This window comes from Mobula birostris, chromosome 7 (genome assembly GCF_030028105.1).
Source record: "Mobula birostris isolate sMobBir1 chromosome 7, sMobBir1.hap1, whole genome shotgun sequence".
NCBI lineage: Eukaryota > Metazoa > Chordata > Chondrichthyes > Myliobatiformes > Myliobatidae > Mobula > Mobula birostris.
In genome coordinates this window covers 151,846,738-151,861,551 of record NC_092376.1, presented here as the reverse complement: position 1 = coordinate 151,861,551, position 14,814 = coordinate 151,846,738, and the positions used below count along the sequence as shown (strand labels likewise).

Below are 14,814 nucleotides of genomic sequence, written 5' to 3'. Positions count from 1 at the left end.
TATCCCATCATCATCATTGCACCTTCCTTCTCATGACACTGCACTTGACACAGTTAACAGTAAAACTAAAAGTAAAGTGCTGAATAGCTATTAACACAAAGAACAATAAATGTCTGGCACTGAAATGATTTTAATGATCAACTACTGTATCAGTTGTCATCCGTAAAGTACTGGCCATTGAGGACATCTGGTTGATTTATATTCTGGGCTTCGATGACCAGTTATATTGAGAATTTGTGTTTGAAACGGCATGATATGAGAGATCGAATAAAACAGCCGAGAAAGTCAATGCTCTAATGCACGAGTGATGAAAAGAAACTGGTCAATCGGTGGCAGAAGATCAAGAAAGAAAAAGGAAAGAGTGCACAGAGAGCGTTACTGGGAGAAACTAAAAATGAAGAGACATCTTAATTCATTTTTACACTTGCAGCTATCAGAGCCTTATCACAGGAAGGGAACACACACTAGAAAACGAGAGCAGGAGCACAAGCGAGCTATTAGGCTTCAAAGCATGTGCTGCCATTTAATATGCTCTTGGGCCATTTGCCTCAGGCCTCATCTCCTTCTATGCCAGTTTTGCAAAGCCTTCAATGCCCACAACTTTCAAAGACTTATCTCCCTCCCCTTTAAATGCCTCCAGAGTGGCTACCCTTTGTTCAAAGTGATGCTCAATATTCGGAGGAAATTTAATGCAACTAAACCGGAGCAATTGATTTCAACACTGAAATGGCTGAAATATCATTCCAGACTAGCCAAACTGCTAACTTTAAAACATTCAAAGCTTCAGTAAATGTGAAAAGACTCATAAAATTGCACAATGGAGACACAAGAGATTGTATTTGCTGTGATCTGGAACAGAAAGCAAACTGCTGGAGTAACTCAGCAGGTCAAGGTGGATTTAAGGAGGCAGAGGCATTTTGGGTCAAGACACTAAATCAGGACTCAAAAGGCTCAAAATCTGCACAAGCTGCCGGAGGAAATAATTCAGCATCCTGCCATGAATACCATGACACTTTTGATTAGCACTGGTGGCCAGACCTTCTTTCTTTGTAAGGCTAAGAGAGGAAATTGGCTGAACATGCTGCCCAAGATGCCAACAGTAACTGTAAATCAGCATTCAGTAACAATTTACTTTATCAGCAGTTGATTGGCAATATATCCAACGACTTTATCAACATGTTAAATCCTATCTTATTGCATGCAAGTATTTGCTACATGGCAAAAACCATATTTGAGCACTTGGTGCTCATACAACACATTTTAAAAAGATACCTAGCCCAATTCAATCGCCATATTAAATGACAGTTATGGTCCAGAGCTTGTAATTGAAATGACAACAAAAAGTCAGAATTTTCTATCATTACGCTCTGAAGCTGGCATCACTTTCGAAGACATAGTTAAATGCAATAATCCACAAGCAGTTGTCAGTGATACCCGACTCAGCCACAGAGTGTTACGTCAAAATCTCCACAGATGGAAATTTTTTTTAAAGAAAAAAAAACACATATCTGACAAGAACTTTCATTTTAGGAAGCATCAATTTTCTTAAATTTCTTGAAAAATGTTAACCTAATTGCATGAAGTGTAACTGAGCTTTTAAGCAATGTACTAAATCATATTACTGTGCAAGTTCTCTGACCTTGAAAAAACATATTGTAAGAATTTTATCAGAATAGTCATTTCACAATTACATGGCTTTTAAAACAATTAAAAGATATATACTTGCTTTGTGTGATTGAGCGATACTTCAGCTTCTCACAATTATATTTTTATAACCCAATCTTCAATTTACTTAAAATGTTAATTGAAAATTAAACCTGTTGCTTCCAGTTTGCCAGCTAAGGCATTTCTGTGATTGGTTGATCACCTTGTCTAATGACATCCCTGTTACTAGACACCATTTCTAATACACCAAACTGAAATTAAAGACTAGAAAGGGGAAATCTGTGTGGAAGAGCTAATACAGCTTTGTGGTGTTTTCCTCAAGATCGCTGCCAACAGCGAGAAATTTTATTAAACCCAGGCCCATGTTTCAACATAATTTGCCTTACAAACCACAATATATTAAAACAAAGCAAACCTAGAAACTCCTTCTTATTAAAAAATAGAAAACTGCACAATTGACAGTAAGTTTAACATGGAGTAGTGTAAAATAGTTTTTCTCTTCAGAATCTCTTAAGACCCTGAAGGAAATGACGCCCCTGATTTTCTAGCTGTATTCCCAAAGAACATTGTTTCCATGCAATGTCCCCAAATTGCATTAACACTGGTCCATATTCCTTGCCAGTATGATTTCCAGCACACTGGTCTAAAAACAAACAGTTCCTGGTTATCACAGAACCACCGTTTTTTTTCTGATCCTGATTTCTAAGGAAAATGTCATTTGAATTGCATTTTTTGGCAGCCTATGCCACAACACTCTGCAGTTCAACCACTTGCCACTCATACTGTTCACACTTGACATTCAGCGTTCAGAACTCCAATGAAAGTTTGTCAACGTCCAACAATTCTCTTGCTGGATGGCATCGAGTTGGATCACAGGAGTCAAGATATCACAGGCAGGCACAGAGATCTTTTGAGGATGAGTATAAAAAGGCTGCATACACCCACTACCTATAGAGACCACATCGTAAGAGCAAGACTTTGCTGAAAAATAATGTTTACAAAGCCAGGCTATACCAAGACCATCCCTACTGTGATCTGTAACTTTTTGAACCCCAAATACAGCCTAAGACACGTATTTGACTTTGTTTCTCCATAGTGATCAATGCCATGTTCACTCAGCCCTGTTATCAGTGGAGCACGAAGCCACTGATCACTGCCACATCTCTGCTTAATTCTGCACAAGAGAGGTCACCCAAGTTCCATACTGAAGTGAACCATCTACTTTTCCTTTCGATAACAAAAGCATGAATGTGGGTTTTCTACTATACCCCAAAGGAAAGGAACAAAGAGAGTACGATTCTTCATTAAGACACACCTGGTAACCTCCTGCAGGAGATGCTTACTAGTTAGTTGCCACTGGAGGCATTACAAGGCAGGCAGAGTATTTCACCAGCTTCTCCATGTCTCTCTGAACCTCAGGGAGCACTCCACCCATCCCCTTCCCATCACTGCAGTGCACCCATTCCTGAAGAAAGCAGCATTTTAATAAGTGAAATAGCACAGCTAGTATTTTACCTATGTTTAAGGCCCCCTATGCATCACACTTGCAAAGCTATCTTGCCATAGATCAATGGAAGGACAACTCTTGAAACTGATACTGTATACCGTTTTGTGAAGAAACCCAAGAACTCTGTTCAGGTAAACCTTTCATTGATAATTGTTATTTCCTTCAGAACTTTTCAAAACGTTGTTAGTGTGACACATGGGATTGCTTGGGCACCATTAAAAGGAAGGAAGGAGTTTCTAGGCTAGTGTCCTCTGATAACTCTATTTCAGAGAATGAATGGAAGGCAGAGGTGGAATTAAATAGGTTCATAATGAACAAATATTTATTGGAAAAAGAGGTATCGATTTGGAGAATGGAAGAAACTGAATGAGGCTGAAATTGCAGAAACTTCTCCAAATTAAGTTGGGCAACTACTTCAGAAAACTCTGAATGCAGGACAACTGCATGGAAATGTTGTGCATAAATATCAGTCCAGGATGGGCAAAAAATGCTGATCTTTTGAGCTTTTGATCTACTCATTAATACCCACATGCTGATGAATGAATAAAAAAAACAGCATTCAGACAAGATTGACTGACACATTACCAAATATTTCCATGGCAGCTGAGAATAACACTTCCACTATATCCAGCTTTAATAACTTATTTTGTAAAGCAAGTCATTTTCAATTTGCAAGTGAACCAAAACCCCCCCATTATCTAAGCAGGAAACTAATGTGGATAGTGAATAAGAGAAAGAAAATGAAACATGCAGAGTTACAGTTATGGTTTATGCATGTGGATATATGCCCTTAGCCCAAAGTCATTCAAGGACAGATGGTGATACAGTCCCAGGCCCTTTTGAGGTAGCTTGGGAAATCCTCCCCATCTCCTGATGGCAAAGCATCTAACCTCTGCTATCATTTTTTGTAGGAAACAGGAGTAGCAACTTGCAAGGAACCATGGGCAAGAACAAGTCTTCCAGCTGTCCCAATTGGCTGCATATTGGTTTAGTGAATCTAAGCATATACTGTAGGTAATATTGTTTAACACAGTGTTTTACTTCCAGAGGCAGATCTAGAGCACAAAACACCTTCACTTATTTTCTTTAGTTGTTTCACTGAATGCAAGATGATCTGCTGGCAAAAACAGAATCTAATTTGCAGAAGAATGGAAGTCATTCTGAAAGTTTCCTTTCTAAGTAGCAGTATACTAGTACAATGGGCTGCCCTAAAGCAAATGCTGCACAAAAGCTGCAGTGAGATCTACCATTGACTTGCACTGTTCAACACTGCTAGCCCAGCACAAAGCCTAAGCTGAAGGAGTAATAGTCATTCCTGTTGATGTCATCTGTGGTATTAAGTAGAATACGCAACCTCTTGATCTCACCCACTGTATACTTCACTTGAATCCTGCCATGTATTTGTCTGTCATAATCATGTTTTTTTGGAAAATACATTAAATTCCTTCAGAGTTTTAAAGGACAAGCAATGTCCTGCACATAGAGCATTATTAATAATTGGCAGCCACAAATGCCTTTAGTGAAGCTGCTACTGATATATTTTGTATCACCTTCTTCAATTCCCTTGCTAAGTTTTTTTTTCTGCCTTTCTTTTATGATGCTCCAATACTTGACTCACTGCCTAATCTTTTGGTCACTTATGCGGCCCATCAGCCAAATTTTCTGTAATTATTCTATGGTTCATTGTATAATGTGAAAGATGCTGTAGAAAAGCATGAGATTATTCTTCTAAGACTCAAAAATGGCATTCTCTGAGAAGGTAGTCTCTGCCAACAGCAGTCTAGCATAAAGCCAGATTGATGTAGCTGCCGGTGCTTGTTTTGCGGGGTAGGTGAAAAATTCATTACAATTTCATCTTTTGTTTGTAGCTCCCAAGCAGAAGAGATTTTTTAAAAAATCCACAAAGTCTAAAACCAATTTTGTTACATATGATGAAAAGTTTATTGTTTTGATCTCTGAAGTAACAGGCTTAAGTAGAAGACATGGCTTTCAATTCCATACAGATTTGTGAGTAGCTCAGTTATAGACATGATTATCTCTTCTTTTCAATGTGGCCGGCGTTTATGAATTTATGTGGAGTCTTGGCAACATTTCATGTGCTGCACAAACAGTGAATTAGCAGCACTGCTCAATGTGTAGGTGAATCCAAGAAGATGCTTAACGTTAATCAGCTTGCAGCGTTTATTGGGAAACAAAATCATAGTGATTTTTATACAGAACAATTGTTCATAAAGACAAAAGCTTGCTTTTTATATCAGCAATCTTTAAGAGGCTCTGAGATAGTGTGAGAGCTTTTCTGCCATACATATATTATTTGCTGCTATATATTGTACTGTTCTTTTTGTTTAATATGTTTGCTTAATAAATTTTAAATATAGTGATATATGATGAGATGAAAGTTCCATTTATGGAGTACTGTGGAGATCCTATTAAGAGGCAAAAGAGTACTTCTAATACTGTGGAAATAATTGACGAAAATTTTCCATTGTCTCAGCATATTATCAAGTAGTGACTTTGATTGACAAAATCCTTACGGGGGTCAGGCTCATTCATGGCAATAATAAAAGACTTGAGCCTGAAAGATTTAAAGCATACCAATGACAAATCTAGACAGGAATAGATTATTTGGCCCTTTATACTTGCACTACCATGACTACTCTTTAATCACTGCCATTTTCCTGCTTTAATCCCATTTACCTTGATATCCTTAATATCTAAAGATCAGTCAATTCCCATCTTGAATAACTGCAACAGCTGAGCCTACACAGGCCTTTTGTGTAGGGAGATCCAAAGGTTTCCTACCTCCAGTTGAAAAATTTCTTCTCATCACAACCCTGAATGGCCAAGCTCAAAGTTCAAGATACTCCGGCTAAGGCAAACATCATTTGTAAATGTAACCTGTTATTTATTCATTTTTCAGGGCGTTAATGTCACTGGCAAAGTCAGCATTCATTATTCATTCCTAATTGCCCTCAAGGGTGTATTGGTGAGCCACTATCTTGAACCATTGTGGTCCATTTGGTGAAAGCATTCCCCAGCAAAGACAAGTAACATTCCTGCTTGTCAAGCTACAAAAGAATTCTGCAAGTTTCGATGAGATCACCTCTGGCTCTGTAGAATCCAGAGAAGATAGGCCCAGGCTTCTAACTCTGTCTTCATGGAACAAATCCTTCATCCCATAAATTAATTTGTTAAACCTTTGCCGCCATGCAGTGACTCCAAGTAAAATACAGCAAACAGCAACTGAACTATACATGTTGTTTTATATGCAAACAACAGGAATTCTGCAGATGCTGGAAATTCAAGCAACACACATCAAAGTTGCTGGTGAACGCAGCAGGCCAGGCAGCATCTCTAGGAAGAGGTGCAGTCAACGTTTCAGGCCGAGACCCTTCATCAGGACTAAGTTAGTCCTGACGAAGGGTCTCGGCCTGAAACGTCGACTGCACCTCTTCCTACAGATGCTGCTTGGCCTGCTGCATTCACCAGCAACTTTGATGGATGTTGTTTTATATCCTCACCAAGGCTTCTGACTCTATCAGCCTGGAAGGACTGGCAACCTCCATCCACACGAAGTATCACAACCTCCTTAAGCTCACTCCACAATGGCATGGAATCCATCAATGAGTGCACTGCAGAACACAATGTCAAACACAGTGCCTTCAGCCCAGAAATATCTTCAAACTTTCCTCTTTCAATATTGCATCTGGCTTCCAACAAATTTCATAACTGGTGGGAAGCTGTTCAAACTAGACTCCAGAAAAAAATGTCCTAATTAGACTAAATACAAATGATGCTCATGTCTGTACATGCTCAGTGGCTAAATCTCAAGCCAGCATCATCACTTTGACAGCAATATACAAGTATGTGGGCTTCCCTTCCAAACTGCACTTCAACAATAAAGATTCAAGGCCAACCCTAGAAAGGTGAATCGCTTCCTGTTTGATGGATGTTACTTGAACTTGCTGGAAATAATAATGGCAAATGCTATAAAAAATGTAATAAATATCCAGCATAACATTTTCCAGTCTATTTAAAAATTATGATTATCTAAGCCATTTGAGAATAATGGTGTAAATGTTCCCTGGTTTGATTCCTACATGACATGCATTCACTAATCTCTGTAAGCCTGCTACAGCCCAGGTGAGTGAAGAGGAGTTATTCCAATGAGTAAAAGAATGTCCCAGAGCAGAAACTCCCAAGCTCGTGCTTGGTTAATAAATCTCAAAAGAGGTGCCAGCAGTAGGATAAAGTATCGGTAGCCAGCCAAGAAACCGTCTACTGCTGATTGCTATCTAGCAATCCTGATGGAAGTGAACAACTATCCAATTCAGGGTGGGTACAGAAAAATATCACCTGTTCTCTTTGTGTTTCTGCTTAAAATAGCCTGCCTACATCACTACTGAAACAGAGTCGCATTTAGAACAGAGCAAGAAAGGCAGTGAGGTTTGCAGCCATCAACCACGGAATACAGCACTGAATCATTGGAATACATTTGTAATAGAGATATTTTTCACAATGGCGATCCACATTTATTTTATCCTGATGCATGCACATGCAGTATGCAAACATATTAGGAAGATGAAAGCCAGCTAAGTATCAAGGAATTCAGGTTAGATTATTTACATTAAATATAATCTGTCACAGTTGAATTCTCTCACAAATGTAATAATAATTCAGTTTCAAAAAAATTCAAATTACATGCCTCATATCATTATTACAGTTATTATGGATCTGAATGCTGAATTTCTGCAGGTATTAGTGGCTATCGGATTTAAATACTCTACCTCAAGGAAGGCCACAGGAGTTATCACTCAATGTGAGGTTTATTCAGCTGCACTGAAACAGTGCCACAGAAAAATTTCCAGCCAATCTGCTGACCTACAACCATAGTTTATAGCCTTTGGGTTTTCACAGTGAGCGCTGCTGTACACCTCTGCCTTTTCAATCCCATGGTTCTTCAACAAGTTTATCCAGAGACCAACCATCATTCACAACTAATCACAAATGCTCCATATTTGTGTATGTGATGGCTTTGATGGCCATGATCACAGTGAGTGGCGGTGCTGGCTCGAAGGGCTGAATGGCCTACTCCTGCACCTATTGTCTATTGACTACTCTTTTATTGCTTGGTCTTCATACGGCACAGCCTCTGCTCATCGGACTGTCCTTTGTTGCTTCATGTGCTCTTATTTCTCTGCCTGCTCATCCATTCCCATTATCTTTTGTACACCCCTGCAAATCCAAGCTACTATTTAGGATTTTGCTGTATTGTAACAAAGAGGAATCATCTATACAGTATGATTACAGGACCTCCCGGCCCAATGAGCCCGTGTTGCCCATTTACAGCCATGACACCAATTAACCTAACCTGTACATCTTTGGGATGTGGGAGGAAATCGGAGCATTTGGAGGAAATCCACCTGGTCTCAGGGAGAACATGCAAACTCCATACATACAGTGGCAGGGATTGAATCCAGGTCACTGGCATGGTAATAGTGTTATGTGAATCACCACGTTACTGTGCTGCCTCCATCCTGCAGTATTGTATTGTTAATCAGAACCACGTAATCAGTTTTACAGGGCTGGTCATTTCTATTGCAATTGACCTCAAAACCAAACATTACATAACATATTTCAACGCGAACCTTGTTACAACGTGGTATACCTAACAAAGGCAAATGAAAAGGTCTAGTTTATCTCTGTCATGTTTTTAAACAGGTTTGAATGTAATGTTCTTCTTTGAACCCTGACATGCTGGGGCTCTGCAAATGGCATACTATGACAGGCAAACAATATAAGATATAATTGAAGATAAATGCTCTAGGTATTCATCTTTTGGATATAGAAGAAACTTAGGATGTTTATTCCAGAGATTAAATAGACTAAGTGTTACAAATTCTGTGTATTATTTATGGCCTTTGGAAAGATGAGCTCATTGGGATTTGGCATCCTCCACCTACGGAATACTTTGCCAGTGTCAACAACTTTTGATGCATTCACATTTTCCCCACAAACTGCGACACCTATCTGAGAAAGTTTGAAGTCACCCTCTTCTGAATATAAACCCAACTACCTAATTTGTATATCCCGACATTAGAATTACTTAAGTTATTGATTGCTTATGGGGAAGAGATGTTGAACTTAGAGACAAATGATAAATCTTTTATCCTAATGCATTTCATTTAATAATATATTGTCAACTGTATAGTTTTATTTGCTGCTTTAGCGATGAAATTTATTATTTTCTATCCCTCTTTTATAGGGCATTTCATATTCAGTTGCTAGGTGACTAGGAAGCTCTGAAAAATGTGATATCTGACCTCTGAACCTCTTTTATGGTTTCACTTCAAGAGTAATTGTAATAAAAAGTCTCAAATTGATACAAGAAATCATGTGGGTTGGAAATCTCTTGGAGGCCTTGCAATAAAAATGTTTATGTGCCCAGAAGAGATTTCTACTGCATTTCCAACAAAATTATGATCATAGAGAAGCCCCAGGAAATTGACTACCGTGGTTTAGTTAGAAAGTAAAGTCATTCCTTGGTGACGCTGTACAATAGGTTTGAATAAATTTGGTAACTATGTTACTCTCAGTGTATTTTCATACAGCTGACAAGTCAAAAAAGAAAAAAAAACAAAGATGAGTGCATAATCCACCATCGGTACTTTATGTGACCTGGTCATGGATAGATGCTACACTCTGCCTTCAAAACTCTGTTCACTTAAAGCTCTATTGGAAATTCAGAAACGGAACACAATGAATGTTGTGTATTACACTAGGATCAGAATCAGAATCAGGTTTATTATTACCGGCAGCTGTTGTGAAATTTGTTAACGTAGCAGCAGCAGTTCAATGCAATAAATGATAATATAGAAATAAATAAATAAACAAGCAAATAAATCCATTTCAGAATATATAATAGATTAAAAATAGTGCAAAAACAGAAATAATATACATTTTTAAAAAGTGAGGTAGCGTTCTTGGGTTCATTGTCCATTTAGGAATAGGATGGCAGAGGGGAAGAAGCTGTTCCTGAATCACTGAGTGTGTGCCTTTAGGCTTCTGTACCTCCTCCCTGATGGTAACAATAATAAGAAGGCATGTCCTAGGTGAGGGGGGTCCTTAATAATGAACATCTATCTTAGAGAACCTGCAAATTCCACAATGCAGTACCAGATTGAACCTAAATTGCTATATCTGTGAGGGAGCAACCCTGGGATCTGCACCAGTGTGCCATTTTAAATGTATGTGCAGAGTCTGCAGGTTCTTGTTGCATGAATGTGTTTCTCCTCTGTTACTAGGTAATACAAAATATGATCCCAGTTGGATTATTAAACCAAAAGACCATAAGACATAGGAGCAGAATTAGGCCATTCAGCCTATCAAGTCTGCTCTGTCATTCCATCATGGCTGATCCCAGATCCCACTCAATCCCATACGTCTGCCTTTTTGCCAGGTACTATGATGCCCTGACCAATCAGGAAAATATCCACTTCCGCTTTAAATATACCCACAGACTTGGCCTCCACCACAGTCTGTGGTAGAGCACTCCACAGATTCACTACTCAATGACTAAAAAAATTCCTCCTTACCCAAATTATTGTAGTTGGAATGTGGACATTGCCACATGCTCTCCTCCATCCAGAGAAATAACTGCTCACCAACACTGCTTTCCAAACCTTAGCCAATTTTATATTGATACCAGTATTTAGCACATAAGCCTCGCAAATTGCAGTCTGCTGTGTGCCTGTTGAAAATGTCCACACATATTAATCATACATTTCTCATCAGTTTTTCCTGTTACTTTAAAGAACCCAGTCAAGTTAAATGTTTTAAATTCACAACATCAGCAGTTGTTTTGCTTTCTAATGAAACTGACGGAGTAAGATTAGGGCAGAAATGTGGGGATGTTAACCTGGGAAAGGACACATATATTTGTTCACCTGCCTTTTTGTCTTTCCATCAGATTTGAAAGAGTTTTCAGGGATAGTGATGGCAGCATGTTTTGAGTGCCTTGAAACACCTGCTGTGGGAATTGATGTCTCAGAAGCACATAAAGCGGCAGTGATTACTGTTGCCCACAAGATCAGGTGTTTTATGTCAGGTCTTGAGCTTCAGACAACTTCTTCCTCAATCAACCAAAGGTTATGGAAGCATACTGAAGGCAATGGTGGATTTCATCATCCATGACTGCCTTGATTAACAGGGCTGATATAATAATTCACATTTTCCAGGATTTTGCTGCAAATGAGGGTCATGTTGTAAAACAGAAACAGATTGCATGATACTTTTTTTCTTGCAAAGTATGAGCAAAGCCCATCTTCCCATACATGCACTGGTTACCTTACCTAGAGAAGTATACTACTTCACTCTAAGCAGTTCATAAAAGGTTTATCAGACTAATATCCATGTGGAAGATTGGGGAGGATAGGCTTGTGTTTGTGGAGCTGAGGGGAACTTGTTTCAAACATATCCTGAGGGGTCATGATGGAGTGGATGCAGAGAGGATGCGTCCTTTTCTGGGTTAAACTAAAACCACAAGTTACTGTTTAAGAAAAAAATGAGGCCTGGCTATTTGAGATGGATTTCTTATACCACACAGGGAGTGGTGAGTATTTGGAACATTCTTCTTCAAAAGAGTGGTGGAAGCTAATCCTTTTGATACTTTTAAAGCAATGGTGCGTAGATACTGAACAAATCAGGGGATGAAAAATTACTATAGATAAACAGAAAAATAGAATTGATGTCACAATCAGGTGAGCTAGAATCTTATTAAATGGTGAATTAAATTTGAGAGCCTAGGTGGACTACTCCGAATCCTAATCTATATGTTTATTGAAAGCCGTTAAAGAAGCTTTATTATCAGTCGCAATACAATAAGGTGAATTATAAGTAGTGTGCCTCATCACTGTCTATAAGGTCTTCAAATGATTGATACAAGATGAAGGAAACTGAACATGTCAAGTTGTAACTGTGGAGAGAGAAGCAAGCTAGCAATTCAGCCTTTATTAGAAATGTGGATGGTTATCTCTGTTTCTCTCTCCATAGAGCTTTTTTTTATTTTAGCAATCTAGCATTCCATATTAATGTTCATCAACTTTAGTGTTTTACTTTCAACACTCAAAGTGGTAGCAAGAATCAAGAATAGTGGCAACGTTTGCACAGAGCAGTGTGCCTTTGCTAACACAGGGGTGATTTATGGACTCCTTCAAAAATGTGACCCTGTGAACAAGCAACATATGACAATGTGACTGCTGCAGTCATTTCTCAGAAGCCAGATCTGACAAACCTGCCGCCTTGACTAATTCACATCATTTGGGCTGAAAAGTAGCTTTTTGTGAGGCACATGTCATTCGTCAGGAGCAGGTACTGGTGAAATCAATGCAAGTGACATCACTATCAGAAACACATAGTATGTCTCACACGTCTCAAAAGGCATCATCGACTCAACTCATACATAATGATTGCTGGATCCTAAAAGCATCCATATTGTCAAGCTATGCCCTCCAGTTTGAGAGCTGTGATGACTGATGTGCATTATATGAAGGTCATGGATAACTTAAGGTTTCATTAGGCTAAGAGGAGTGGGTAAAGAGTATCCTTCCTTCCAAATTGCATCTTTCACAATGACATTACTTTCCATGCACACTTTTGCCTTTCCAGCAAACCTGGTGAGAACGAAAGAGTCACTTGCAGGTATAGATGGAAATCAATGCTTCTATGCCTGGATCTGCATATTAGGATAACATTCTTCCTTATCAACACACATCAACCCTTCCTCCTAACTTCCCACCATTCAATCCCATTTGCTCAGTCACGTTGAAGCTCATTTCTTCTCAGTACATCCTCATTCACTTCTTTCTGAACCCTACTACCCTAATTCATTCCTCCTTCCCTCAAGCTGTCCTGCCCTCTATCAAGACACCATTCTCTTCTCAGAATCAGAGTTACGTTTAATATCACCGGTATATGCCGTGAAATTTGTTGTCTTTGGGATAGCAGTACAATGCAATACATAATAATCAAAAGAAAACTTATGAATTACAGTGTATATATGAAATACAGTATAGAACAGTTAAATTAAATAAGTAGTTCAAACAAAGAGTAGTGAGGTAATGCTCATGGATTCAATGTCCATTCAGAGTCGGATGGCAGAGGGAAGGAGCTGTTCCTGAATCATTGAGTGTGTGCCTTTAGACTTCTGTACCTCCTTCCTGATGGTAGCAATGAGAAGAGGACATGTCCTGGGTGGTGGAGGGTCCTTAATGATGGACGCCACCTTTCTGAGGCATCGCTCCTTGAAGATATCCTGGAGACGACAGAGGCTAGTGCCCATGATGGAGCTGACTGAGTTTACAACTCTCTGCAGCTTATTTTGATTCTGTGCAGTTGTTCAACACCTCCACACCAGACGTTGATGCAGCCAGTCGGAATGCTGTCCGTGGTACATCTGTAGAAATGTGCGAGTGTCTATGGTGACATACCAAACCTCCTCCAACTCCCAATAAAATATAGCCACTGTCATATTTTTTCTGTAGCTGCATTAATATGTTGGGCCCAGGTTAGATCCTCAGAAATACTGAGATCAGGAAATTAAAATTGCTCACTCTTTCCGCCACTAATCTGTCTATGAGGACTGGTGTTTTTTCCCTTGTCTTACCGTTTCTGAAATCCACAATCAGTTCTTTGGTCTTACTGACATTGACTGCCCATCCGATTGATCTCGTTTGCTCCAAGCAAGCAGAATGCTTCTTTCAACACAATACCAATAAGGAAACTGTCAAATAGGGGTAAATCCCAAGCCTTCAGTGACAGATAGGAAAAATTCAACAAACTGCATGAATGAATGACACGCTTTTGTAATTCTTTGAAGGAGTTGGGGGAGTGTATCAGAAGATAAACCGAGGAATGAAATCTCCAACAGCAGATCACCTATGGAATTTCCGCAGGTTGCCGAATTGAAAAAAATGATGACAGATTCACAAGGCACCCAGCTGAAGCACTTATTGTATCCTGCCCCCTACTGTGGTTCTCTGACTGAAATTCACTTAGCGTACATTTAAGTCTGATTCAAAATGATATTCACTTACCTCTTCTCTTCATTAAAGGTTCACTCCGCTGCAAGGAAAATAAAGAAATTGTTTAAATAATCAAAATAGCAGTTATTTACAACAGCTGTTATGAACAGCATATTATTACATCCAATATATTACAATTACAATTTAGTCAAAATGCACAATTTTATTATCACTGCTCCAGAGGCAAATGTTATTCTTTGACCCAAAAGCTTAGAACTGCAGAAGCTTGAATTCTGAATTAAAAACAGAAATGTTTCAAATACTCAGCATATTGGACAGTACCAATGGAGAGTTATCTGCCCAAAACATTAACTCTGTCTCTAATTTTCACATACGCTGCCTGGCCTGTTCAATGTCTAAGCATTTTCTGTTTTTGTTATTATTGTTCTTTGCATTACTTGTTGTCCTCTAATCTGACAAATCAAACTGTACATTTCTATGATCTTCAAAACAGCTTGCATTAAGATTCTAAGGTTGAAATGACTAAATATTGAAAGCCACCTTGATGTGTTCCATGTATTTATCTTCAATAGCTAGCTCCAGCCCAAGGGGATTGCTTCA

The 14,814-nt window shown here is 38.9% G+C and overlaps 1 protein-coding gene across 4 annotated transcripts in view; it reads right to left on the bottom strand.

The window, feature by feature from the left end:
- LOC140200858 (follistatin-related protein 5-like) overlaps nt 1-14,814 on the bottom strand; it is a 681,870-nt gene that overhangs the window by 540,780 nt on the left and 126,276 nt on the right. For all 4 annotated transcript variants that reach the window (XM_072264488.1, XM_072264491.1, XM_072264489.1 and 1 more), the window contains exon 3: nt 14,266-14,293. In XM_072264488.1, the coding sequence (XP_072120589.1) occupies nt 14,266-14,293 (28 nt within the window). The remainder of the gene's footprint in view (nt 1-14,265; nt 14,294-14,814) is intronic.